The sequence below is a fragment of the Furipterus horrens genome, unplaced genomic scaffold, assembly GCF_987537825.1.
Source record: "Furipterus horrens unplaced genomic scaffold, mFurHor1.1.pri manual_scaffold_4, whole genome shotgun sequence".
NCBI lineage: Eukaryota > Metazoa > Chordata > Mammalia > Chiroptera > Furipteridae > Furipterus > Furipterus horrens.
The window spans coordinates 9,276,305-9,300,816 of NW_028327174.1; the positions used below are offsets into that span (position 1 = coordinate 9,276,305).

At 55.6% G+C, this 24,512-nt stretch overlaps 1 protein-coding gene, 1 long non-coding RNA gene and 1 pseudogene across 2 annotated transcripts; 1 reads left to right on the forward strand and 2 right to left on the reverse strand.

Annotated features, from left to right (window-relative positions):
• Positions 1–229: 229 nt before the first annotated feature.
• LOC150011092 (uncharacterized) lies at positions 230–9,198 on the reverse strand. The gene is made up of 3 exons (XR_016510637.1): positions 9,061–9,198; positions 7,718–7,821; positions 230–919 (listed from the first exon to the last, which is right to left on the reverse strand). It is a non-coding gene; the product is annotated as an uncharacterized LOC150011092 (long non-coding RNA).
• A 1,759-nt stretch (positions 9,199–10,957) lies between these two features.
• On the reverse strand, positions 10,958–23,514 carry RASD2 (RASD family member 2). Its single transcript, XM_090272538.1, has 3 exons — positions 23,122–23,514; positions 16,963–17,242; positions 10,958–13,179 (listed from the first exon to the last, which is right to left on the reverse strand). The coding sequence occupies exons 2-3, from the start codon at positions 17,231–17,233 to the stop codon at positions 12,650–12,652; spliced, it is 801 nt and encodes a 266-aa protein (XP_090128664.1). The 5' UTR covers positions 17,234–17,242; positions 23,122–23,514; the 3' UTR covers positions 10,958–12,649.
• On the forward strand, positions 17,232–18,355 carry LOC150011094 (cleavage and polyadenylation specificity factor subunit 5 pseudogene; annotated as a pseudogene).
• Positions 23,515–24,512: the final 998 nt, after the last annotated feature.

The following is a 24,512-nucleotide window of genomic DNA, read 5'->3' on the forward strand; positions in this document are numbered from 1 at the left end:
CCACAGCTCCAAAGGTGGGGGTGGGAGTGGGGGGGGAGCTGCCTCTGAGAAGGGAGGTGGGAGCACTGGGAGGGGTGCCAGGAGCCAAAGGGAAAAGGAGCCGCTCTGAGAGAAGATGATGTCATTTCTGTCCCAGCCAGGGGCCTGGGGTGCAAACGAGGAGGGGATGGAAAATCTTAGTTCACTCTACCTTTTTTTTAAGATTTATTTATTTATTTTAGAGAGAAGGGGAGGGAGGGAGAAAGAGACAGAGAAATATCAATTGGTTGGCCTCTCGCATGTCCCCAACCAGGGACCTGGCCTACAACCCACGCATGTGCCCTGACCAGGAATCGAACCAACAGCCTTTCAGCCTGCAGACGACAGTCGCTGGCCAGCTGCACCGGCATCACCTGGGAGCTTGTTAGAAAGCATCTCAGAAGCACCCGAGGCCTCCTGACTCAGACTCTGCATTGTAACGAGCTCCCCAGGCGCTCTGGAGGCGTGTTCGAATTTGGGAAGCCCCGTATATAGTAACAGACCCTGGGTGGAAACTACCACACTTGAGTCCTAGTTATGTGGCCCTGGGAAAGTTCCACAATTTCTCCATCTGGTATAAGGGGACACCCAAACCTTCACATGTCAAAGATGGAAGGACCAGAGATGGGGAGTGAACTGACCTAGTGCCCACGGCACAGGCGTGGCGGAGCCGCTGGAAACAAGGGCAAGGCTCCTGGTCCGGCGTGGTTCCCTCCGCTGGGCTGTCCCCTTGCAGGGGCCCGGGCCTGGGCCGGGGGTGCTGCGGATTACAACAAACGCTCCGACGGGCCTCCAGGTTCTTCTGTTTTTACGTTATTTTGTTCAAGAAGACTCATTGCTAGAAATCTCATCTCCCATCTGCAAAACTGAGGATTTGGTTCCAGTTCCATGTCTTCATGATCTAAAAAAATAGCGAAGACATCAAAACAAAAGTTGGTGCCAAGGAAGAGAAGTCGTTTAAATTAGAGGGAAAAGAATGATGTGTCTACCTTCCTCCTCCTCGTTTGTTCTTGGCGGAGGGCTATGCATGCCTGTGCCTGCCGTGCCTGCATGTGTGTGCCTTGTGTGTGAGGATATACCCATACATGTGCATGTGCTGCAGGTGTGCATGGGCACGCAAGGGTGTGTCTTGCACACATGCATGTTGTGTGTGCATGTGCGTAGTGGTATATCTGTGTTCGTGCCATGCCACACGTGTGTGAGCATGCTATTCCTTGTGTGCGCGTGTGTTTGTGTGTGTTGTGCGTTTGTGTGCATGCATGCAGGTATGGTGGTGGATTGTGCATGCCTATGTTCCACATGCATGGATGTGTGTTCATGTGTGAGTACAAGTGTCTGTGTGTGCAAGGATGTGTGTGAGTGAACCTGTGTGTGTATGCATGTGCTCAGATGTCTTGTGATATCCCTACATGTGTGTGCTTGTGTGTACATGAGCGAATACATATGCCTGTGTGTGCATGTAAGTCTATTTCTATGCACATTATATATGCATTTGTGCACTTGTACCCATGTGTGCATGCGTGTGTAAATGTGTGGAACATTAGGTGACTTCAAGGCTACATTCAGGAGGAGAAAAGGTCAAAAAGCCTATAAGGTTCCTGACATTCAAGGGTTTACCATGTAGTCTGGGCTCATTGCAAGTGACACAAAGGCCCAGGGCTTGTAATACTTCATATTTTTGATGAGGCAAAAAACGTCAGCATGGAGCTGAGCTAGTGCGCAATCCCAGCTGACCCCTCAGTGATGAGCACCGAGTCTTTCAGGGAAATGGCCTCGGAAGAATTCCAATTGCTAGTGGTAATCATGGCAAGGAAGATGACGACATCGGAAACATTATTTGCTTTTTGTCTGTAAAACAGAAGCAGGAAGATTAAAGGAGAGAGTCTAATTCGGCTCTGGCTTAGATCTGCAGCTCCCAAAGAGCCCACCATGGGCTGTGGGCCGTGGAGACCAGGAAAGGGATTCTCCGCCTACCAGTTCAGCTCAAGGGCGCCCCAGGGCAGCCCAGAGCTGCTCTGGTGAGAGGACGCTTCCTGTGGAACACACGTTAATAACCCAGAAGTCCTCACTTTCAGGTCACCGAACACCCAGGACAGCAGCTTCACACGTCACGGACACCTTGCTCCTTTATGTTTACGCTGGAGACAGTACTTCCAGGGTGTGGCATCTTAAAGATCGAGTGTCTGATTTCTTGTCAGTGTCAAGGGTCCACAGTAATTACAAGCATCAGAAAAAAAATTAGGGGGAGTTGAGCCAAGTTAAACTTATAAACACATAAAAATTATTCGTAATGATATTTGAATGGCTTATCTATACTGCGAGCTGACGATGTGGCAGGCGCTGAGCTAAAAGCTTTTATGTAAAGTAGAATTACGTTTATATTAAGTAGAATAATATAATTCCTCGCCTCCAGGAAGTTCTTCCTGGTAAAACTCCGCCAACCCTTCAGAGTCAGCTAAAACTGTTACCGCCGCTCAGAGAGCTTTCTCACTCTTTCCCTGAGAAACTTATTCACCTGCCCCCCGCTCTTAGCACCACTGGGCCTGTGTTTGTGGAGTGAATATTACAATAAATGCCACGTGGCTTCTTCCTCTTGGTTGTCTCAGGCCAATTCCACACCCCGCCCTCCTGGACGGCAGCCACCATCTCTGTGCCTTTCTCATTTTGGATAAAATTAATTCGGGCATTTCTACTTCAGGTTTAATTTTTTGTAAAAACATTAGAGAGCTGAGAACATGCTCTCATGGGGACCGGCCTGGTCCCCAGCAGGCAGCACACCAGGACGCCCATTGCCCTGGATGGCAGGACGAAGGCTCCCCGCAGCTCCACGGGCTCAGTCGCAGGCTGCCTCCTTGCCTTCTGCCCCCTTGGAGACCAGCCTCCTTTGTCACCCATCGAAGTGCCAGCCTCCCCTGCGCCCTGGAGCCCAGCCCTCCCCACATCTCCCACAATCATCCCTTTCTTCTCAGTGGTATCATCTTTCTTTTCTACATCTTTCTTCACAGCATGGCAGTGAGTTCAAGCCTCTCCAACTCAAAAAGTGCTAACGATACTAATGACAATCCTCCCCGGACCCCTCTCCCCTCTAGTTTTGCACTACATTTCTCTACCATGTTTCCTTAAAGATTTAGATGAGAAAGGGGTGCGCTTGCTGTGTGCACACCACGCCTGCCCCTCGCTGCTGGGCCTGTCCCTTAGCTGGGCTTCTTCCAGTGTCCAGCCAGCTTCAGCCCCTTCTTGGCAGCGTCTGACCCCGAAGCGCATCTCTCCTTCTCCGACTGTCCTGTTCCCCAGCTTCAGCGGCCCCGCACCCTGGTTTCCGGCCCACCTCTCCTCTCTCCCTTCTTTGTCCTCTGCTGTCTTTTCCTAAACCAGGGTTTTCCTCTCGGTCCCCTTCTTGTCGCCTGCTCTAACTGACATTCTCCCTGTCACTCAAGGCCAGACTCCCTTGAGCTTCAGACTGTCCCATCCAAGCTCCTGCTAGTCCACTGTACTTGAAGGTCCCAAGGGCACCTCAAACTCCACACGATTCAAACTCCACATGCCTTCCTCTCCTGTCGCCATCACACGTGGCCTTCCAACCTGTGCCCTCTCCTCCTGGGGCCCTCATTTGGGTGACTGGCACCACCGGCCACCCAGCTGCCCAAATATCAGTCCTGAGCCCTGCCTTGGACTCTCCACCCAATGCTACACCCCCACCTGGGCTGTGATCCAGGTGTTCAGTTCTGCCGCCTGGGGTCGTCCTCTTCTCGCCGTCCCTACACCATGTCTCAGAAGAGGCTCTTTCAGGCCTTCATCTTCCACCTGGATCACAGAACCCATCTCACCTGCTCTCCTCACCCCCTTTCATGCCCTTCCAACGCATTTCCTGCAGCCAGAGCAGGCTTTCAAAAGGTGTAGCTAGCTGGCCATGCCCCTCTCTGCATTCACCCACCCAGTCCTGATACGTATATCTAAGACTCGCTGTGTGCAAGGCACTGTGCTATGCCAGGAGGACCTGTGCCTCAGTTTCCTACTGTTCACTTTCTAGTAGAAGAGACGTGCAATCAACCAATGCACTACAAAGAGTCAAGTCAGGAAAGGTAAAGCAGGGAAGAGGATGCCGGGTGATGGATCTGTAGCGCTCAGAGAGAGGGGTCAGGTACAGGGGATGTGTGAGCAGAGATATGAACGAAGTGAGCAAGTGAGCCAGCAGGGTCTCCACGGGAAGCACATTGCAGGCAGAGATAACTGCAAGTGCAAGGGCCCTGTGGCAGCGGGGTATTTAGGGCATTTTTGGGAAAGGCAGGCCTTTGTCCTCTGTGCTCTGGGTACACTGAGCTCCAGCGCCTAGTACATTCCATTTAGATACCTGCTCCCTCATTCTCCTGGGTAGCTTTTGTTCAGCCGTTAGAGTCACTCCAGCATCATCTCCTGCAGAGAGGGGTCAGTCCAGAACCTCACCCTGGGCAAGGGGCCCCTCCTCTGAGCTTCCACAACCCCACTGCAGCACATAATGGACTGCATTACAATTGTCTGCTTATGGGCTCCTTGTTGGCTCTTTGTGGGGCAGGGACTGACTCTGACCCATTTCTGTGCCCTAAGACCTGGACAGTGAAGGGGTGGTGGTGAACGTTTTAAATTCTTGTTGCTGCCTCCAAATGCAGTGGCATAAAACAGCAACTACTTTATTCTGCAGTCAGATCCTGTGGTCAGGAATTTGGACAGAGCCCAGCAGGAATGGCTCGTCTCTGCTCCATTCCATCCAAAAGCCTGAATGACTAGAGCTGGAGCATGTCTGGCATTCGGACTGGGCTCAGGAGAACTGTGCTCGGAGCGCCCCCCATGGCCGCTCCACACAGATGGGGCTTCTCATGCCGCAGCAGCTGGGTTCTGAGAGAGAGAACCTGAGAGCGAGCGAATGGCCCAGAAGAAGCAGGCACAGCTGCATGGCTCCCTCTGCATGGCCTTAGAAGCCACTAAGCATCACGTCAGCACGCTCTATTGGTCCAAGCAGCCAGAAGCTCATCCAGATCGAGGGGAGGAGACAGAGACCCCATGTCTTGGAGGGAGGTGAGACAGAGGACTTGGGGACCATGCCTTAAAACCCTCGGTGAGCGTGTCACATGGTCCAGGTTTGCGTGCCGTGTTACACACTGCCAAGTGCTTTTGTGTGTGTGCACCGTCTCGTGTGGTCCTCACTGAGGTTCAGGGATGCAGAGACGGAGGGATAGAGAGGTGACGTGTCCACGGTTGGCTCACAAGAGGCCCACAGCCAGGGCTGATGCTGTGGGGGGGGGGTATCGTCGGGTGTGTGTCCACCCCAGGTGGGCCCGCAGGGACCCTCACTGGTACAGAAATAATTAAGGCCAGCACTTAGTACGTGCCAGGTGCAGTTCTAAGTAGCTTATAAGCATCAGTTTGTTCATTTCCCATCACAGCCCAATGAGATGTCAGGGTTATTATCTCTTTCTTACAAAAGAGGAACTGAGTCCCAGGGAAGCGAGGTGTGCTAGATCATCATGCCCACAGTCCTATGCGCTCTCCCTGTATCAGAACATACCTGCAAGCCTTTTGCCATGTGATCCCCCTGGAGTGGACACAGGATATTTCCTGACCCTGTGAATTAGGGGCTGGCTGCGGACTTGCGCTGGCTGATGACATGTGGCAGAAGTGACAGTACCCGTTCTTAGTGGAGGTCTCAGGGGGCATCTCATGCTCCACCCACCCTTTCGTCTTCCAATGACTCATCACAAGAAGCGCACATCCATGGTAGCTGCGGGCTCTTCAGCCTGGGGGCCCGAGAACAGGCATGTGGAACAGACCAGAGTCCAAAGCGTGGCCTGGAGCCAGGGCCAAGACTAGGGGCAGGCAAGTGTGGCAATTGCCTCAGGTGCAAAATTTAAGAAGATGCCAAAAAAACTCAGGGGCAGAAGTAAATAATATTTCATGTGATCTTTAAAAAATAAGAAAAATGCAAAAAATCCACTGCTATAGACTAAATGTTTGTGTTTCCCCAAAATTCATCTGTTGAAACCTAAACCCCAGTGAGATAGTATTAGGAGGTGGGGCCTTTGGGAAGTCATGAGGTCATGAGGGTGGGGTTCTCATGAATGGGATTAGTGACCTTATAAAAGAGGCCCAGAGAGGTCCCACCTCAGGTCCCACCTGAGGACCCAGGGAGAAGACAGCCATTTGTGAACCAAGAAGCAGGCCCCTCACCAGACACCAAATCTGCCAGCACCTTGATCTTGTACTTCCCAATGTCCAGAACTGTGACAAATAAATGCTTGTGGTTTGTAAGCCAGTTGACATTGTTAATATATAAGTTGTTTATAATTCAGTTAATGTTGTGATATGGATATGTTGCTAATACCCATTTTATAGTGTTTTTGTTATAGCAGCCTAAATGGAAAAAGACCTCCACAATGAAAAAAGATTAAACTTTAAATAAAGACTGGATCGGTACTGAAGTAAGGCCAGCAATGTCCAGCCTAGACCATTCAAACTGCAGTTGACCTGGGGACCAGTATGCAGAAAGAGAAGTGTTTGTCGTCAGACACTGAATTCAGGGCTGGTTTGTCACACAGCATTATTGCAGCGGTAGCTGACCAATACAAAAAGTAATTCACCTAAGGACACTTGACCTGCAGATAGCAGAGCTGAGATTTAGACCCAGGCAATCTCAGACCAAATTCTATGTTATTAATTAAAATGCTATGCCTCTTCTCGTTGAGATGCATGTCAGGTGTGTGCTCAGGATACCTGGGTTTGTTCAGTCCATACACTGGGCTCTGACTCCCTTTGCTATTCAGTGACTCATGTCCCTCCCTGAGAGCCATTCCTTAACCCACTTCTACCTGGTAGATGACCCTGGCCCTCTGCCCTTCATTTCAGCTGAGACCCTAGCAAGATTGGTCTCAGATTCCAAAGCAGGTTTTAGAGGCAAAGGCAACATATCCAACACACACGGCAAGAACCAGCTACTAATTCTCAGACTTCTCACCCGTGTCAAAGATATAAAAGAGTTAGTGGTAAGAGGATTTCTTGGGGAAATGAATTTTCGGACAGTGCCCCTCATCTCAGGCATAGTGTTTGACTGTGTCCCTGCAGCTGGGGCTCTGTGGACCTGTCTGTCCTCCGCTGGTAAATGTAAGAGGTGATAATGTAGTTAGATGCAAAAGATCCTTACTGAACTCAGATCAGCTTAACGCTCTTAGAGCTGATTCAGGTAAAGGATGTGCATTTCACGTGGACCAGCAGTGGGATAACTGTAAGAGAAAGCTGGTATGGGGAGGCCTAAGCCCCGTCTAGCAGGGCACCCTGGTCTGTAGGTGTCAAACAAGCCTAGTGGCTATGGAAGGACTCAGCAAGCAACTCAGAGACGCACAGAACCATGTCAAGACGCCCACAGGTGAGTTTTCTGGGGATGGCAAGATGGCCTCAGAAAAGTCTACAAAATCATCCCTGAGATTTTAGTGCCATCCTTTAACATCTCCCATGCCCTGAGCATGGCACCGTCTCTCACGATACCAGAACACCAGGCAAGAAAAATGTCCCAGGTCCCTTGAGCCCTTCGGCCCCCACCCCCGGACCGCCCTCCTGAGAATGGAGGGGAAAGGAACTGAAATTAGCAAAAGGGCAGGCAGAGAGTGAAAAAGAGGACCTGCCCACCCTTCTCTTGCCCAGCTTCCAGCTTTTCTGACACCGTAGACCTCACCTGGGGGAAGAGGGCCAAGTCTTTCTTCTGAATGAAGACTGGAATGTCCATCATCACGTGGGGCCAAGGATTATTCATTGAGGCTGCATTTGCCACCTGAAGGGCTTTGGGTAGAGATGAGAAAAATCACAGGACAGTGTAAGTTCTTGTCGAGGGCCGGGGAAAATAGAGTCAGAGACAGTTTAAAGAAGCAGCGGAGGACAGTGCTCTCTGATCGGGTTTCCTGAGCAGAGCTTGTATGAAGTCAGACTGCTCAGGGGGCCCCTGCACGTGGTGACGGCGGGGGGAGACTGTCCGCTGGCCAGACAGATTGCTCGTCCTCTTTTCCCACGGTGATGCGTCACCGTAGGACCTGTGGCCACACAGCAAGGAGCTGCATTTCCCAGCCTTTCTCAGAAGTAGATGAGGTCACGTGACCGAGTCTTGTTGGAGAACAGTGAGAGGAAGGGATGTGTCCAGGGCCCGAAAACAGCAGCTATGCAACCTCTGCATGCCCTTTCCTTCCCCTTCCCCAGACCCTGAATGCGGCAGTGGCTCTGGCCTTCCAGGTGGTGATGGGGCCCTAGAGATGGAGGACCCTGAATGACCAGGTGGAGCAGAGCCGCCCTCTGGCCTGGCACGCTTGTCTCGGGCTTTGCCATGAAAGAGAAGTCCAAGTTCTTCTGGGACAGTGGCTGGGCCTTTTGCTATGAGTGGTAAGGCATCTCACACCCTGTGAATTACACCTGCCCCAGTTCTCTGGACCACGTCCCGACATTGCATCCCAATCTGCTGGCCTATCCCTCCAGAGAGCAGATCCTCAACTGGCCCAGTTACAAAAGCTCTGGGGAGAAAACACGCTTTGCAATCAGATGTGGATTCAAACCCAGATCTGCCACTCGGCTGTGCAATCCTGGACAAGAGGCTTCACCTCTCTGACCCTCTGTTTCCCTCATATGTAAAAAAAAGGGGGGAGGATTTATAGCCCTTCTACACAGCTTTACCATGAAGATCCAGTGTCAGGATACAGGTAACAGGCCCAGCACAGGGCTTGGTGCACAGTAAGTCTTCAACAGATCAGTGCCCTTCCCCGTCCCCCCTCTCGCATCCCCTGTTCCCAGCAGCCTTTGCCACTGAGCCTCAGCTGGCCGCCCGTCAGCCCCCGCCAAACTGTGACGCAGACTGAAGTTTTTCTTTTGACTAAGTGACAGGTTCAGGGAGGCGGAACGGAACAAGTACTTAGAATTCACAGCTCAGAATTCTCTGAAATCAAGTTCCCCACATTCCCTTCCTGGGGTCAGGAATTAAAACTGGCTCTGCTGCGCTTGTCTCTGAAGGGTCTCCCACGAGGGGCGTTTTCCTACCGTCTTATTCCACCCTCCGTCCCAGGGCTCGGAAGAGATTTGTCCGGGAAATCTTCCTCCTCTGCCAAAGCCTTTTGCTGGTGAACCCCTCTCCCGGCGGGTCTGAGGGGTGCAAGGAGTGGGGCTGGAGCTGCGTGTTCTGTTTAGTAACGATTGTAATGCTATGGGTTACGTAATATTCATTCTCCTGCAGACAACGCAGGGCTGCAAGGGGCTGTCCGTGTGTTGTCTGATGTCCTCCTCCCCGCCTCCCACTGAGAGCCGAGCCAACGGAAGCCTGGGAGAGGACCGACTTACTTGCAGTCCCACATGGAGGGCGTGGGCTGGCCCAAGGCTGGCAGGAGGCCCACTTCGGTGCACCCAGCAGCCCCTCTGTGTAGCCTGTCTCCTGGCGCAGCGAGCGCCAACCTGCGGGGCAGAGGCTGTGTTCGCCGCCACGCTACACGCTTACAAAAACCAGGTCTGGGAAAGCGTCAGAGTGACTTGCCTCCCACACTGACCTGCTCTGGCTGGTGTGGGCAAAGGGTGGGAGGGGGCGGGGCTCCCAGGTGGGCAGAGAAGGGAGTGGGGCTCTCTCCCGAGTGGGCAGAGGTTGGGAGCTCTCCCCAGCTCCCGCACATCCCAGGCTCACCTGGTTTTGCCTCCACCATAGCGGGGCTCACCTTGCTTTGTGGATGTGCGAGCAAGGGCTTCTCACCCTGGATACGGGCGCTCGGCACTCAGAGGCCTGTCCTGCTTCCCTCTGAGTGTGCGGGTGTGAGGCCTGGCCTGGCCTCCACCTCTGGCCTTGCACCTACAGGCTCAGTGGCCTTTGCTGAGTGATCAATAGTACTGACCTGTCCCCGTCTCCCAGATCTGAGTCCTTTCCTCACCCACGTGGAGCTCGCCGGCCTCTGGTTTGGAATCCCCGATACGACGCTTCATCAGCTGGGCCGTGATGAACGTGACGTTGAAACCAGACAAACCTGAGGAGTGAGTTTCTCCTGCGGATGGCGCGAGACCAGGCATGGGAAGCCCACAGCCGGCACACGGCCACTTCCCTTCTCTTCCCTCTGCCTAGGGAGAACCTTGGTCCAACGTGGCACATTCTGGGTTGTCCAGGGACAGGACCTTCTCCCTGTCCCTCCACCTGCCACCCCACCCATGCGCTGTCTCATTTCCCAGGAGGGCACACTGCTGGCCCAGAATTAGGAAGGACCATCCAGAGTGTTGTACACTGTATCAACCATGCACAGACCTGGGCTGTGTTCTGCCCTCAAGGGCTGACAGTCCAAGTGAGGAGGCCGCCCATTGCCACCATTCAGAGCAGGGGGGCTCGTTATTATGGGGCTGTCCTGGCCACTGTCCTCCCACCGGACGCTAGTAGCACAATGTCGCCCCACCCCCTCCCAGTTCTGACAATCAAGAGTGTTTCTAGACATTGCCGAACGTCCCCTGGTGGCAAAACTGATGCTCTATAAAAGCCACCCAGAGCTCAGTCACATGGTGACTCCGAAGGGCTGATGGTCTCCAGGGGGGCCTCTCCTGTCTGACCTGGCCACCCCAGAGGGGCCCAGACACTTAGCACACACCCCCAGAGGGCCCAGAAGGGCCTGGGCCGAGAGAGGCTTCGGGTTTTATTCCTCCCCTTCCCCACATACTTAACTTTGAAGAGTGACTCCGACTGACACCCAGAGCCAGGGCCCCAGGCAGGTGCCACGGGGAGGGAAAGGCCAGCTCTGGTGGCACACCTCCTCTTGGAAATACAGAAAAGACACACGGTCAAGGACACAGCTTAGAAACAAACCCATTTTAATTGAGAGTGTACACAGAGTTCTGGGTGAGACCAGGCCACACACCTGTCCTGGCCAAGGTACCCGGTCTGCTTAGAGGATTCAGGCGGGGCGGGGGGGGGGGGGGGCACAGAAGCAGGGTCAAGGGGAGGGAGGAAGGTAGGGTGTGCAGAGCTGAGGCCAGGGCTTGTGTGTTTGTGTGTTCGCATGTATGTACATTACACACATGGGCACAATGTACACAGAATCTACAGGAGCCCTCAGAGGCAGCACGAGGCAAGGACACACGTCCTGGTGTGTGCTGAATGCCCAGACCTAGGCCTGCTTCTGCCACTCATGGACTTGCTGTGTGACCTGGGGCAAGGTACTGACCCTCTCTGGGCCTTGGAAAGAGTCACTAGATGACCACTAAGGTTCCTTGTGGCCCTGACCATCAATATTTTTCAGGAGATTAAAATACAAAATGTATTTGTTAAGAGCTGATGACAAGAGCCTTTGGTCTAGAGGTTCAAATCCCGCCAGGCCTGGTACCCAGTAACCCAGTCCCAGGCACGAGGAAGAGACCCCCAGGAGCTTCTCCACTGGCCTCTCCCAGGCTCAGCTCTGGCTCCGGGCTGCTCCTCCAAGCCTCCCGACAGCCGTGTGTGCAGTGGCAGCGGGACAGCAGGGGCGGGCGGGGCCGGGCCGGTCAAGGGAAGAGGCCAGGACTGGGGACGGCGCTGGCCCAGGGTCGTGAAGTGCATCACTCTCTCTGTTTGCTAGCACACAGTGGGCCCAGCACCCAGCAGGCTTGCCGTGAATGCGTCAGCAGCAAGCACAGTCCAGAACCACCTGGTTCTAGGCAGAGCTCGGTCCTGAACTAGCCGGGGCGGGGCGGGGGGGGGGGGCGAGGGGGGCAGGGCTGGGGCAGAAGCGGCCCTGGCGGCTGCCCCACCTGTGCGAATGTAAACTGTAAAGCTCAGTGTGGAGGGCAATGTCCAGCAGCAGACGGGCCACGGGAACCCCACTGCGGAGCAGGGCAGGTGGTGGGTCTGAGCTGGGTAGGGGCCTGGCCAATGAGGGGTCACTAGGCTTTTACAGTACGAGGATTTCCACTCCTACGCTACAGCTACACACGACATGAGAAGAGCTGTAACAACACAGCACAACCAGCAGACGGGAGGGACCTGGGACAGGAGGCTGATGAGGGAGGCGGCTCTGGAGGAGGACGTGGTCCAGGAGACGAGGCTGCTCACCCTTCGAACACACAGACGCCCCTGGCTCGATGTCAGGGACAGCCAGGGGCCAATGGGGGTGGGGGTGGGGCGGGGTAGAAACAGCTGAGCCAGAGGGCAAGTTTCAGGATGGGGAGAGGAGGGTGGCTTCCGTGCTGCTACCTAAACCAGGCTGGGTCTCAGGCCAGGACAGCAGAGCGCTCCCCGATCAGGCCCCAGGTGCTGCTTTCATGCTGCCACCATTCTAGGAGGCTCCGTCAGATGCAGGGGTCCCGTCCCCTCTGGCATCAGTGTTTCTTACAACCCAAAGACAGGAAGGCTCTGAGCTGGGTCCCTGCAGAAGTCCAGATGTCTCCCAACCTTGTCTCCCACTCTGCGGAGATCCATCCCCACACAGAAGAGTTGGAACCACAGGGAGCCATGGAATCAGAGGGAAATGGCAAGAAGGCAAGAGAAGGTACCGAGGTTCAAGGCTGGGGTCCTCCACGCTGGTGCCAAAGGTCTTCCAATACAACTGCCATTGAGTTCTCATGGGGGGATGCGGGCACCGGGGGCCACCTCCCATAAGGCACTGCCCGAGCCCCACCCCAGCGTCCCTCCCACTCACTGGATGGAGCATTTGTCCCGCTCCCGGGCCTGGCCCTCCCGAAGGACCTTGGCCTTGATGTACTTGAGGTCACTATTGACGCTGGGGCGGCGGGCGAAGGGTGAGACCATGCCGTAGGCATCTGTCTCCTTGACGCGACGCATGCAGAAGGGCCTGGGGTGGAAGGTGTCCCCGTACTGCACGGAGATCTTGCGGTGCAGGGCGGGGCTCATCTCGTGCGGCAGCTTGGCCATGCTGAAGAGTACGTAGAACATCTCGTCCACGTTGGTGTTCTTCTTGGCCGACACCTCGAAGTAGGCGCAGTTCTCATCGCCAGACACCAGCAGCTCGGCCTCGGTGGTGGGCACCTGGCGGCAGAGCTCGCCGTGGTCGTTCTTGTTGCCGCAGATGACCATGGGCAGCTCTGCCGCCTCCTTGGTCTTGTTCTTCAGGCAGGACTTGACCTCCAGGATCTGCTTCTGGAGGCGCTTGACCTCGTCGAAGGACTCGCGGTTGTCCAGGCTGAACACCAGGATGAAGACGTCGCCTGCGGGGAGAGAAAGCGCAGGCGGTGAGTTTGCAGGCAGTAAGTTTGCAGACAGCGCCCTCCCGCAAGGCCACACAGCTTAACTCTGGCAGAACCTGGTCTGGACACAGTTAACTCGCCTACACTCCCCTGCAGGGCTGGAGACGGGGGGTGGGGGGGGGAGTGACTCCGAGCTTGTGGGGGCCGGGTTAGAATAATAATAAATGCCATCTCCAGGAAGGAAGGGGTCCTGCCCCCCTTGTCGGCGCACAGCCCCAGGGCCTGGAATCAGACCTGACGCACGGCAGGAGCCCAGAGTGTTGGCAGCAGGGAGCTTTGGCGTACCCTTGCCTCCTCTACTTACCCCCTGGCCTTCAGTGGGCCACGCAGCTTCTCTCAATCTATTTCCCCATCTGCCCCATGTGGCTGAAACGCTGCCGTGTGGGGTGACCTTGAGGGTCACAGGAGATAATGAGTGCAGAGGGATGCTGGTCAGTGGTCTTAGGAGCCAACGATGACAATGAGGACAAGCACCTGCAAGAGCCTGCATGGGTCACACACTTCATGCCCATGTATTTCTTGGCTCTTTAGAAAACCTCTGTGAAATTTCATTATCTTCATGGTAGAGGTGAGCAAACTATGACTCAGAAAGGGTGAGCAACCTGCCACAGAGCACACAGCTCCAACGTGGCCAGGCCGAGATGCGGGCCCAAGCCCGTCCTCCCTTAGCCGGTGCCTGGTACACTGTCAGTGCTTTCTGCCCCTTGGATAAATCTTGAAAGAATAAGCGAATGCTGGCCTCCAAGGCCCACACTGTCCCTGGCTTAGCTCGTTGCATCACTCAAGACTTTTGAATCTGAAACCGGGGCAATGTGGAGAAGGCAGGGGTGGCAGAGGGGGCTGGTGCCTTCATCCCAATTTCCAGATCTCACTACTGTAATCACAGTCTCTGCTCAAAGAACCTTCCTCACTTTGGTGAGATGTTTTACAGACAAGGAAACTGAGGCTCAGAGGCGTCAGCAACTGGCCCAAGTTCTCCAAAGAAGAATCAAGCGATTCCAGCCCTGGCAGCTGCTGCATCACCTGTGTCCCCAAAATCACACGTGACACGTTCAGAACTGTGTTCCGGCCAGTGGTGTGCTCTGAACAGTGGGCTCCGGAGCAGAGGGGGACTTAGTCATCCTTTCCTTGTCTCCCGGTGCCCGGCACACAGTGGGTGTTCATAAAGGTGGCTGAATGGGCAGGACTGCATGGGATGGAATGAATGTCGGTGTGCGCAGCACCAGCCTGGCAACCAATTCTGCTTGGGCTGCCAAACCCGTCCTGTTAGGCTAATCCTGGGCCCCTGAGGATTCAGCAGTCGTGACATATTCAAATGCAAGACTGCGGTGCCAAGCTTCAGAGTCAGCCAGCCAGGCCGGCAGCTGGAAGGAACTGGTGGCGGTGGAATTAATAGTTTCAGAGTGCCCTGTGCACTAGCACCAGGTTGGAAAATGAGGTACGGATTGGTGAGGGGAACAGCAAGCAGCAGACAGATGTGCTCTGAATGGTATATGCACAAACGAGAGGCAGAAAAAAATACTCTCTTTTGTGGGGATTCAGATATGAATGTCAATGTGTTCACGGGGAGGGCCAGAAGAGTTCAGGCCAGATGGATGGGGTAGCCACCTCCAGGGGGCGAGGGCAGGAGCCTGGGGGCGGGGAAATGAATCAAGCGGGCTTTCAGCCTGTCTATATGTTTAAAGGAGGGTGCATTTGTATATTATTTGTGCAATTAAAAATTCATTTTGAAAAATATGCATGTGGTCCCCTCTCTGCATCTCCCTCTCATTCCCTCTGACATCAGCCTTATTTACACAGCTGGGCCCCCGGGCCCCCGGGCCCCCACGAGCTGACATTCCTACAACATTCACTGCGTGCTGGAAGTGCACCACCCCCCACATTTTCCTCCAGTCCTCGCAGCCAGCCCTGGAGGAAGCCAGGTGATGCCCACTGCGCAGCTGGCGAGACTGAGATTCAGACCTCCAGTCGCATGTCTAAGCCACACGAAGGGGGGAGCCAGGACTCAAGCCCAGGTCAACCCAGGGCTCCTTCTACCCACACACCGCATCTCCAAAATACGGACTGAGAGGCTCTGAGTGTGATCTGTGTCAGGTGGTCAGCGAGGACAGTCTCAAGAGGAAGAGGAAGCTGTTTGCCAGGGCAACCCAAGACAGGGCTTGACCGGGCTGTGGGGGGTGGGGTGGGCAAGGCACGGTTTTCTTGATGCAGAAGTATCTGATTTTGGGGCTATTAGAGCCGTGACTGGAGGGTGGGCTACTTGCTCCTTCCTCCCCTTCATCACTGCCCGGCAGTGGGAGGGGCCTGCCTTGGGGCATGGCTTGGAACACGGCCCTGCAGAGCTCATGGCGGGCATATCATAAATGCTGCTTTAATTTAGGGCTAGTATTTACTGAGCACTTACTCCCTGCGCGCCCAGCACTTCTCACATATTAACTCATTTACTTGTCACAATGACCTTTGGGATGGGTGCTATGTGACACCAACATGCAGGTGAGAAAACTGAGGTACAACAAGATACAGTCTATGTCCGGTACAAAACCAGGAAGCAGGGGCACCAGGATTCGGAGCCAGGAAGACTGGTTTCTAGGCCTGCCCGCTTCGCTACCGCACAGAGCAGCTGAGTCACGCAGGTGACGGCCCAGCCCCACAGCTCCACCTGCCCCCTCGGCCCTGACCGTCTCCCTCTCACTCCCACCGCTCCCAGCAGGGCTAAGAGGCTACAGGACAGCTTAGTGGTGAAACGTGAGGCAGCCTTTCATTTACCAGCTGTGTTACCACCTAGGACAGGGGTGCTCAACCTTCCTGATGCTGCAACCCTGTAATACAGTTCCTCATGCTGTGGGGACCCCCAACCATAAAATTAGTTTCGTTGCTACTTCATAACTAATTTTGCTACTGTTATGAATCATAATGTAAATATCTGATATGCAGGATGTGTTTTCATTGTTACAAATTGAACATAATTAAAGCGTAGTGATTAATCACAAAAACAATATGTAATGATATATGTGTTTTCCGATGGTCTTAGGCAACCCCTGTGAAAGGGTCATTCGACCCCCAAAGGGGTCGCGACCCACAGGTTGAGAACCGCTGACCTAGAGTAACTTAACCTCTCTGGGCCTCAGTTTCCCTATCTGCAAAATGGAAGCAAAGACCCACCTCCTAGGTTAGCTGTGAGGATTAAATAAACAAATGCCAAGCTCTAAGACTGGGCCCAGGCTCACAGCTCTTGATAAGTATTAGCTATTGCCATCACCGTTATTACAATTATCACCAAGCCCCTCGCATGGGCAGGGCCCCCGCCTGCCCTGTGGCTGCCCAATGGGTCCTGTGGTTACCGCTCTGACAGGTGGCAAAGGGCATGGGGTGCCAAGAGACCTGAGCCCAGGGACTGGCCGTGGGCCCCAGAGCAATGCTGAGTCACCTCCCTGAGGAGGAAGCAGCAGCCCTTCTGTCCCCTGGACAGGAGCATCCCCAGTGCCCACCTGCATCAGCCCCTGATCTGCAAGGCAGCCCCCAGGATCACGAGTAATTGACCCAGGGTCCCAGAGAACGGATATTGGGCCCCGGCTCCAACCTTCACTTCAGCAAGCAACAGCTCTCTGACCTTTACAGCGCACGGGGGCTTCTCGTGACCTTCACCCCAGATGACCAATGTGCGAGTGCTGTGTGCCAGCTGTGAAGTGCGAAGCGCACACACCTACATACACATGCGGCACCCGTGCCCACCCCGGCACCCACCTGTGAGGATGGACAGTCGGCGCATGGCGGGGAAGGGGTGGTTGCCAGAGGTGTCCAGGATGTCCAGCTGGTACATGTCACCTCGGATGTTGTAGACCTTCCGGTGGAAGTCTTCGATGGTGGGCGTGTACTGGTCCTCGAAGCGGCCGTTGAGGAAGCGAGAGACTATGGAGCTCTTGCCGACCCGCGAGGCGCCCAGCACCACCATGCGGTACGAGTTCTTGGCGGGCACGCTGAACGTGCAGTTCCCGCTGGACAAGGTCTTCATCATGGCTCGGGGCTGCGACAGAGAGCGGGGAGCAGGCGTCAGCGGGCCCTGGCGCAGCCCCACAGCCCAGGCCAGAGGCCTTGGCCCCACGGCCCGGCTCCTGGCTAGGTCTCGCTTTCCTGTCTGTGAAATGGGACAGGTGGACTAGGGTCTCTCTGAGGGGCTTTGGAGTTCTGCCCGTTCATTCATCTGTGCCGTGTTTCTTCCCTCCTCGCCTTCATTCTCCCACCCACCCATCCATCCATTCACCCCCTTGTTTATTCCAGCCCAGGAGTGCTTTCAGGGGCTTGAATCCTCACTTTACCACTAACACGTCATTGCTTCTGGGCAAGCAGCCTAACTTCCCTGGGAGCCACTTTTGTCATCAATACAACGGACTCAACTCATAGGGCTGGCGTGAAGGGCTCGGTACGCGGCAAGATCTCAGAAACGCCAACTCTTAAACGGTCCCGCAGACCGGCTGGCCCCGGGAGCATCAACCAGTTTGGCAACAAGGTCATCCGACAGACCACGCAAGCCCCTCGCCTTGGAGCGCAGTCAACCGGTTCCCTCTTACCAATGATGCTTTTGGTACAAAAAGCGCCTCCACGAGAAGGAAAGCTCCGTTGCCGCCAGATTTCAATGCATGAGGGGGGAATCTGATGAAATTGGGAAGAGGAGAACGATACTAGGGGCTCTGTTTGTACCTGAGCACCCCGTGTTACTGCTTCAGCTGGGAACGGCTTCCCTCGCACTACCTGGGGGTGCGCTTACCCCAGGAGAAGATGAAGTGGAAGGACTAAAATGCTCAGTGACGGATACTAGGTCATGAAGACGGAGTCCGGAAAGGCTGGATCACTGATGATGGACTTGGTACCTGGTGGGAACCAGGTTTTGAATCTCCTCAGGACCCACGCATTCCTGCGCATTTTACAAAGCCGAAGGAACATAAGAAGTTGTTTTTGGTTCAGCTTCAAGAGAAAGCTTTGTTTGCAGCCCCTGAACACGACAAGCTGGTAGCCACACCATTGTTTGAACGGCCTGGCGATGCACCAGGAGGCGGACCCATCATTTCCGGTCCCCCTCAGCTTTTGAGCAGGTTCAACTTTACATACAACTGAATTCCTGCATAGTGGAGAAGCAAAAGAAGCCTTCTGTGTGGGCACAGCGCTACACAGGATAGAATAAACACGGTAGGAAAGTCTTTTCTGTTTATCTCTTTCCCAGCCCCTCAACTGCCACCTGCTTCCCATTGTTTGAAGAGTAAAGTTGATATGAAGAACCAGATAGTGGTGTAAACATACCAATAATGTTTAATTTGCTTTTGTTCCTACTCATATGTTTTTGTACATTAAAGAAAGTGGACTCCTTTCTCTGTATTTTTTTTTTTTAATTTCACATTAAACTTGAAAAATTCTTTAAAAACAGAAAGTTAACTCTTGTTAGAATCCACTCTCTCCCTGACCCTTCCTGACGCTGGCTTCCCAGAAGCCTGGGACTCCAGGACCTGCCAGGGGAGGCACGAGAGCATTTGTGAGTGGGGGCGGTGGAGGGGGGATGGCTCTGCACCCCTCCCAGAGGACAGGAAAGGCCGTGTCCAGACGATCTCCTCCGTGCCCAAGCCCAGGGCGGCCCAACAATCTTTACCCCCAGCCTCTGGGAGTTTGCCACCTCAGAAGACCCAGACACCTGGACGAGAGGGGACATGTGTCAGAGAAATGGCCCACAAACAACTCAAGTCCCTATGAGTCCAAGGGTTTATGGTTCTGGTATACCCAGAACTTTCTGCAGGAACCTCCTGGCCTCGTAGAAGTGGCTGAAATGGATCCAAGTTCCAAACCCCCAGTGGATATAAGGCAACCTCCAGGGGCTGCATCAGGCATACCCCAAAGGCCCATCACAGCCCGGAGAGCCTCTCTTCCTATCTCCAGACCCAGCAGAACACCCCCTCCAGCACCCCTGAGCCCCAATCACTCTATCAGTTTGAGCTCTGCTGAGATCTGCCTCCATTCCTTAGCTCAGACTAGTCCCTCCCCAGACACCTTCTTCCCTTTATGTTTCAGGGTCTGAAATGCCACCTCCTCTCTGAAGACCTCCCTGAGCCCCTCCACTTCAGCAGGAATCCCTCCCCTCTCTAGAGAAGAGGAGCGATAAAGGGACACAGGTGTGATGAAACCTCCACCCCCCCCCCAACCCACCCTCACCCCAGGCCTCCACAGATGGTGCAGGCTGGGCACCACACAAAGCACCAGGCCGGGGGGTGGGGGGTGGGGGGGTGGCGGGCAGTGGGGATGGGGCAGCGGGCAGCCATAGTGGAGCTCGGCTGCTCAGAGAAGGCACAGAGGGCTATATGTGCTGGCTCCGCCTGGCCCCCACCCCTGGATGCCCCATTTACCCAGAGGCGCTCTCCAACATCACACTGTTGTTCTGTCTGCCATGATGCCAAGAGACCTGATGGGGAGACAAGCCTGGGTGCGGGTCTCCTGGCACTCATCCTGTTCAGGGCCCTCAGGAAGCCCAATCCTGCTGCCCGCCCCACTGAGAGCTGCTGTGCAAGAACCCGGCTCTCAAAAATACCTTCTTAGAAAGCTCTTTTTGGTAACACTTGTCAATTTCCGTGGCGTACATACTGCCACTGTGACCGATTCCAAGCTAGCAAGATGATGTCAATGAATGAATTACAAAGAGATGCACACAATAAGCTCGCTCAGCACACAGTGACCCCAGCCCGAGAGCCAGGATAATTGATCACCATTAGCCAAACCCCTACCATGTGCCAAGCACCGTGCTAAGTATAGGATAATAATAGCTGACGTTTATTTTGCAGTTAATATATGTCAGAATGTTCTAAGTGCTGAATGTGTAATAACCCCCTTCATCCCTCAGTCATCCCAGAAGGCAGGTGAAGACATCCTAATTTATAGATGAAGAAACTAAAGCACAGAGAAGGTGAGTAACTTGCTCATGGTTGCACAGCCTGTAACCAGCAGAGGAGGGACTAGATCACAGGCAGTCTGCCCCGTGCTGTGAAGTATCCTCACCACCTCCCTATGGATTATCTTCTTCATTTCACAAATAAGGTCTCTGGTGCTTAAAAGCTACGTGGCTGGTCCATGAGTTAACAAGGGAGCCAGGGCAGTGACTCTAAGCCTAAGATTCCCATTCAGTTCATGTCTGAAGCCATCTTTCCATTTATCCTACAGGATTTCGGTGCCATGTACACAGCAGGTGCCCAATAAGTGACGCATAAATGAATGAAGCAAATGTCTCTGCCTCTAGAGCTCCCCTGCAGCCTCCTTCTAGGGGTTTCTCCCTCCACCCCACGCTGCCTGGCAGGCCCAAGGGCTGCAACGAGGAGGGGCTCCGTGCCCAGGACACACTTATAGGTGGGCAGGGGGAGCGGGAGACACAAGACCAAGAGCAGCAAACCCTCCTCAGTCCCCTTTGGGGCTGGGCAAGCTAGCCTGAGCCTTCAGCGGAGGTGGGGGAAAGAGGCCCCACTCCAGGACATCCCCCACCCTGAGTCCTTCTGCAGGGAACTAGACTTGATTGGTGGTCACCTCTGTCTAGACCGAGAAGGAAGGAGGCCAACAGCACCCCCAGGGACAGTTTTTGTCTCTGTCACTGCCTGCCCCAACCTCTACCCCTAGGGCTCCTGGTACAGATGTGCTAATATCAGTGACTAAATGGACTCAGGCAGAGAGAGCAGGTAGGGAGAGGTCAGGGAGAGGAGGCCGGGGGTCAGGGAGAGGCAAAGAAGGAGGGGGAAATTCTGTGGTTTTCTTCTTTGAGAGAAGACTGAGTCTTCACATGGCCTCAGCCACATGGGGCTCTGTGAGGCACCCAGACACCTGGACACCAGGGGACAGCACGTCTGTGGGCTCCGCCTGCCACCTTCATGTCTCTCTCCCCTCCTGTCCCCCAGAGGAGGTGCTGGGCAGTGCTGTGGGCAGCTTCTCCCTGCCCCACTGCTGCTCTGCCCCGTCTCTCGCCAGGCTTACTCTACACAGTGATAAGCAGACAAGGGTTAGAGTTCCACCCTGTTGGTTAATGGAGACCGTTAGCAGCACCAGGACCCGAAGGCAGGTTCTGTGACTTGGCAGACCCCACCCTAGAGCCATTGTAACGGCACCCAGGAGGCAGAAAGGCCTGGAACTGAGATGGGGTGGGGCCACCCTCTGGAAATAGCCCCCACAGCCAGGCAGGCTTCCACCATGCTGGGTACTCCATGTGCCTTATTCCAATGACTTCACAACAGCCCCATGACAAGAAGGCCACCATTGATTGACCCAGTGGACCGATAAGGACTCTGGAGTTACTTGCGGGGTTCACACAGATAACTGGTGGGGCAAGGATTAAAATCAGGCGTTGGCTCCAAAGCCTGGGCTCTTACCTCTGTGAAGACCCACCCCCAGACCAACACTAGAATCTTTCAAAACAGTGTCTGACTCAGTGAAGCCTCAGCTGGAGTCAGGCAGGGGAAATGACCCAATTATGTTCTCATTCCTTCTCTCCTCACAGGCAGCTGGGTGTGGGCACCCTGCCCAGGACTCTCCCCCAAACCCTGCTCAGCAGCCCCCAGGGAAACCATCCATGCACTCACCCTGTTCTTCCTTGAGCCCCTCCCCCAGGGCCTGCTGGAGGATGGAGGGGTCAGCTGAGCAAGGACAGCAGGATGAGAGTCTGGGCTGTCCTCCCTGTGTGCACCCTAGGGCACGGATCACTGCGTGGTCCTGCCCTCCCACCTACACATCTCCAGCCTCCTCCATGAGAAGACATCCAGCCTCTCTGGACACACACGGACAGACTGGCCTCCGTGCCCACGCTGAGGTGGTCCTGAGGGTTTGCAGCGCCAACCTCACCACCCTTGGCAGCTCAGGATGGAAGAAAGCAGGTGGGCACCAGCTATCCACAGACCAGCTCTGCCTCTCACCAGTTTAGCAACCCCGGGGCAAAGGGCCTGGCCTGGGGGAATTGGCCATCCCTCAGAGGGACGGGGCAGAAGCAATCTCAGCATGCGGCCCTGAGCACACAGCCAGTGGGTTCCTTGCTTTGTGGCGCTTCTTGGCTGACAAGGGGCTTCTTGGCTGACAAAGGGCTTCTTGGAGCAGCCAGGAGGGGCAGGACTGGAGTACAGGCAGAGTTTTGGGGGGACCCCATCTTGTCTCTCTGATGCCAGCAGAAGCCTGAGTCATGGGCTCCTGAGCTGGCTGCCCTTTCTGGCCTGGCCTTCTACCTCCCATAAGTTCCTGGACGACATCCTTCATCTTCTTCCCAGGGCTGGGGGCAAAGGGAGGAGAGATCAGAGGGAGCCCCTCAGAGGTGCTTGGGGGCCCTCTGGCTAGCTGAGGACAGACCCCCCCCATCCTGGGAAGGGATCACTCAGGAAACTCGCCCAGAAAAAGCTCCAGGAACTCTGGACAAAGAAGGTGCTCTTTAATCCTCTCTGCTCAGAAGAGGTCCTCACCAGGGCTTGGGGGCAGGGGGTACCAACTGCACACATCCCAACCCCACCTCCTGCCAGGTAGCAGGCAACAGCTGGCTCAGGAACCGCGGGGGTGCGAGTGTATGAGGAAGGTAAGTACCTCTTCCTCTCTGAGACTCAGTTTCCTCGTATTTAAATGGGCTCTTAAATGGAGGCTCCTAGCATCAGATCAATAAGAGTAGAAGTTCACCAGGCACAAATAAGGGGCTTGGCGCCCAGCCTGACACAGTAGGTGCTCAACTAATTTAATTTTCTCTAGATAAGGGGAGTTGCCTGATGGACCTGACACATAGTAGGGGCTCAATCAGTTTTACTATGCTAGTCATGTAAAGCTTCCCCTCGTTTTCCTCCGACAACCCTCAAACCTTCTTTCCTGGCTTCCCCGCTTCCCCCAGCGCCCCAGCTCTGCTGAGTGTCTCTCTCCTACCTGGGAATGGCGGGCTGGGCCTCTGGTTCGGCTCGGAGGGCTGCCCGGGAGTGCCTGGAGGTGCGGCGAACAGCTTGCCTCTCCGGCCACCGAGCCTTCCACGGACTGCGGTGACTCCGGGGTCACTGCGCCGGGCTCCTCCTCTGCGCCGTTCTGGGCGCCGGGCTGAGTGCAGCCGGGCGATGGGGCGCGGGGAGCTGGTGTCCCATGAGTGGGTTCCGAGGGCTCGGGGGGGCCCGGGCGCTGGGCGGGCTCTGGCTCGCCGCCGCTGGCCCTGCCCTGCCCCGACCCGGGGGACTCCTGCTGAGCCAGGTGCCTGGAGGCGGGGGGACGTCGGATCCCGGGGTCCCCGCCTGGGGCTCCGGGCTGGGTGGAGAGCTGTAGGGGCGACTCTGGGGCTTAAAGGGAGTCCTTAAAGACTCCCAGAGGGTCCTTTGGAGGTGGCTGTGGATGCGTGCGTGGGTGGGTGCACTAGTCCTGGCCCACCCCAAAGGGGGTCGCTCGGGAAGGGGAGCTGCCCAGCTCGGCCGTGGCCTCCTCAGCTGTCCGCAGCTCTGCCACTTTCCCCTGAAACCCTGCGAGGCAATGCTGGCGGCTTAAGGAGGAGGAAGGCGCGGAGCTCCGCGCGCGTGTGGGAGGGGGCCTTGAACGCCGCCCCAAGGTTTCGTAGTTCCGAGTTCGCCTAAACCGGCTCCTCCTCCCACTTCACCTCCTCTGGCCCCCAGAGCCCGGGAACTTTCTGTCTGCTGCGCCCCCGGCTCCTCCTTCCTTCTCGTTCCCTAAGGCGAACGCCCCACAGAGCAAGGTCAACGGCTCCTCGGAAAAGTGGTCGGAGCCCAGGGTCCTGAGGTTGGTCCCAGCAGCAGCAGCAGCAGCCCAGCAGCCCAGCAGCCCAGCACAGGTCTGGGCGCCCTCTGCCGTCCCTGCGAGAGCCCCGAGGCGACCTGTCACGCGGCGCCCACCCAGCCACCCACCCACTCTGCAGTTCTGAGCCTTGGGTCCAGCAGCCCAGCGCGAGCCTCCGCCTCCCGGAGCCTGCTCAACAGTCTTCGCCCGGCGCCCCGCCCCCAGCACTGCTCTCGGCCAATGGGAGAAGGGCCCCGCTGCCTGGTCCCACCCCTAGAGCCCCGCCCCCTACCGCCAGGGCCCCTCAGTCTGGCGCTCCGCGTGCCTGGGCGCGTGGGCCCCGGACGCTAGGGGGGTGGCCGGGGACGCACACCGTGACCGGAAGGCTTCGCGGGCTTCGGAGGCTGACGTATGCGCTCACATTCACACGCACATCGCCCTGGCTGCAGGTGATTTGTGAGGGTCCGGCCACTCGTCGGCTGGGGGCCCCAGCTGCTCGCGCTGGGAAGGGCCGCGGCCCGCGGGCCACGGCTCCCGCGCCATCC

Coding starts and splice junctions, on each gene's coding strand:
- RASD2 (XM_090272538.1), bottom strand. CDS start 17,233: ATGATGAAGACCTTGTCCAGCGGGAACTGCACGTTCAGCGTGCCCGCC. Junction 13,180..16,962: donor CCGACTGTCCATCCTCACAG/GTGGGTGCCGGG, acceptor CTCTCCCCGCAG/GCGACGTCTTCATCCTGGTG.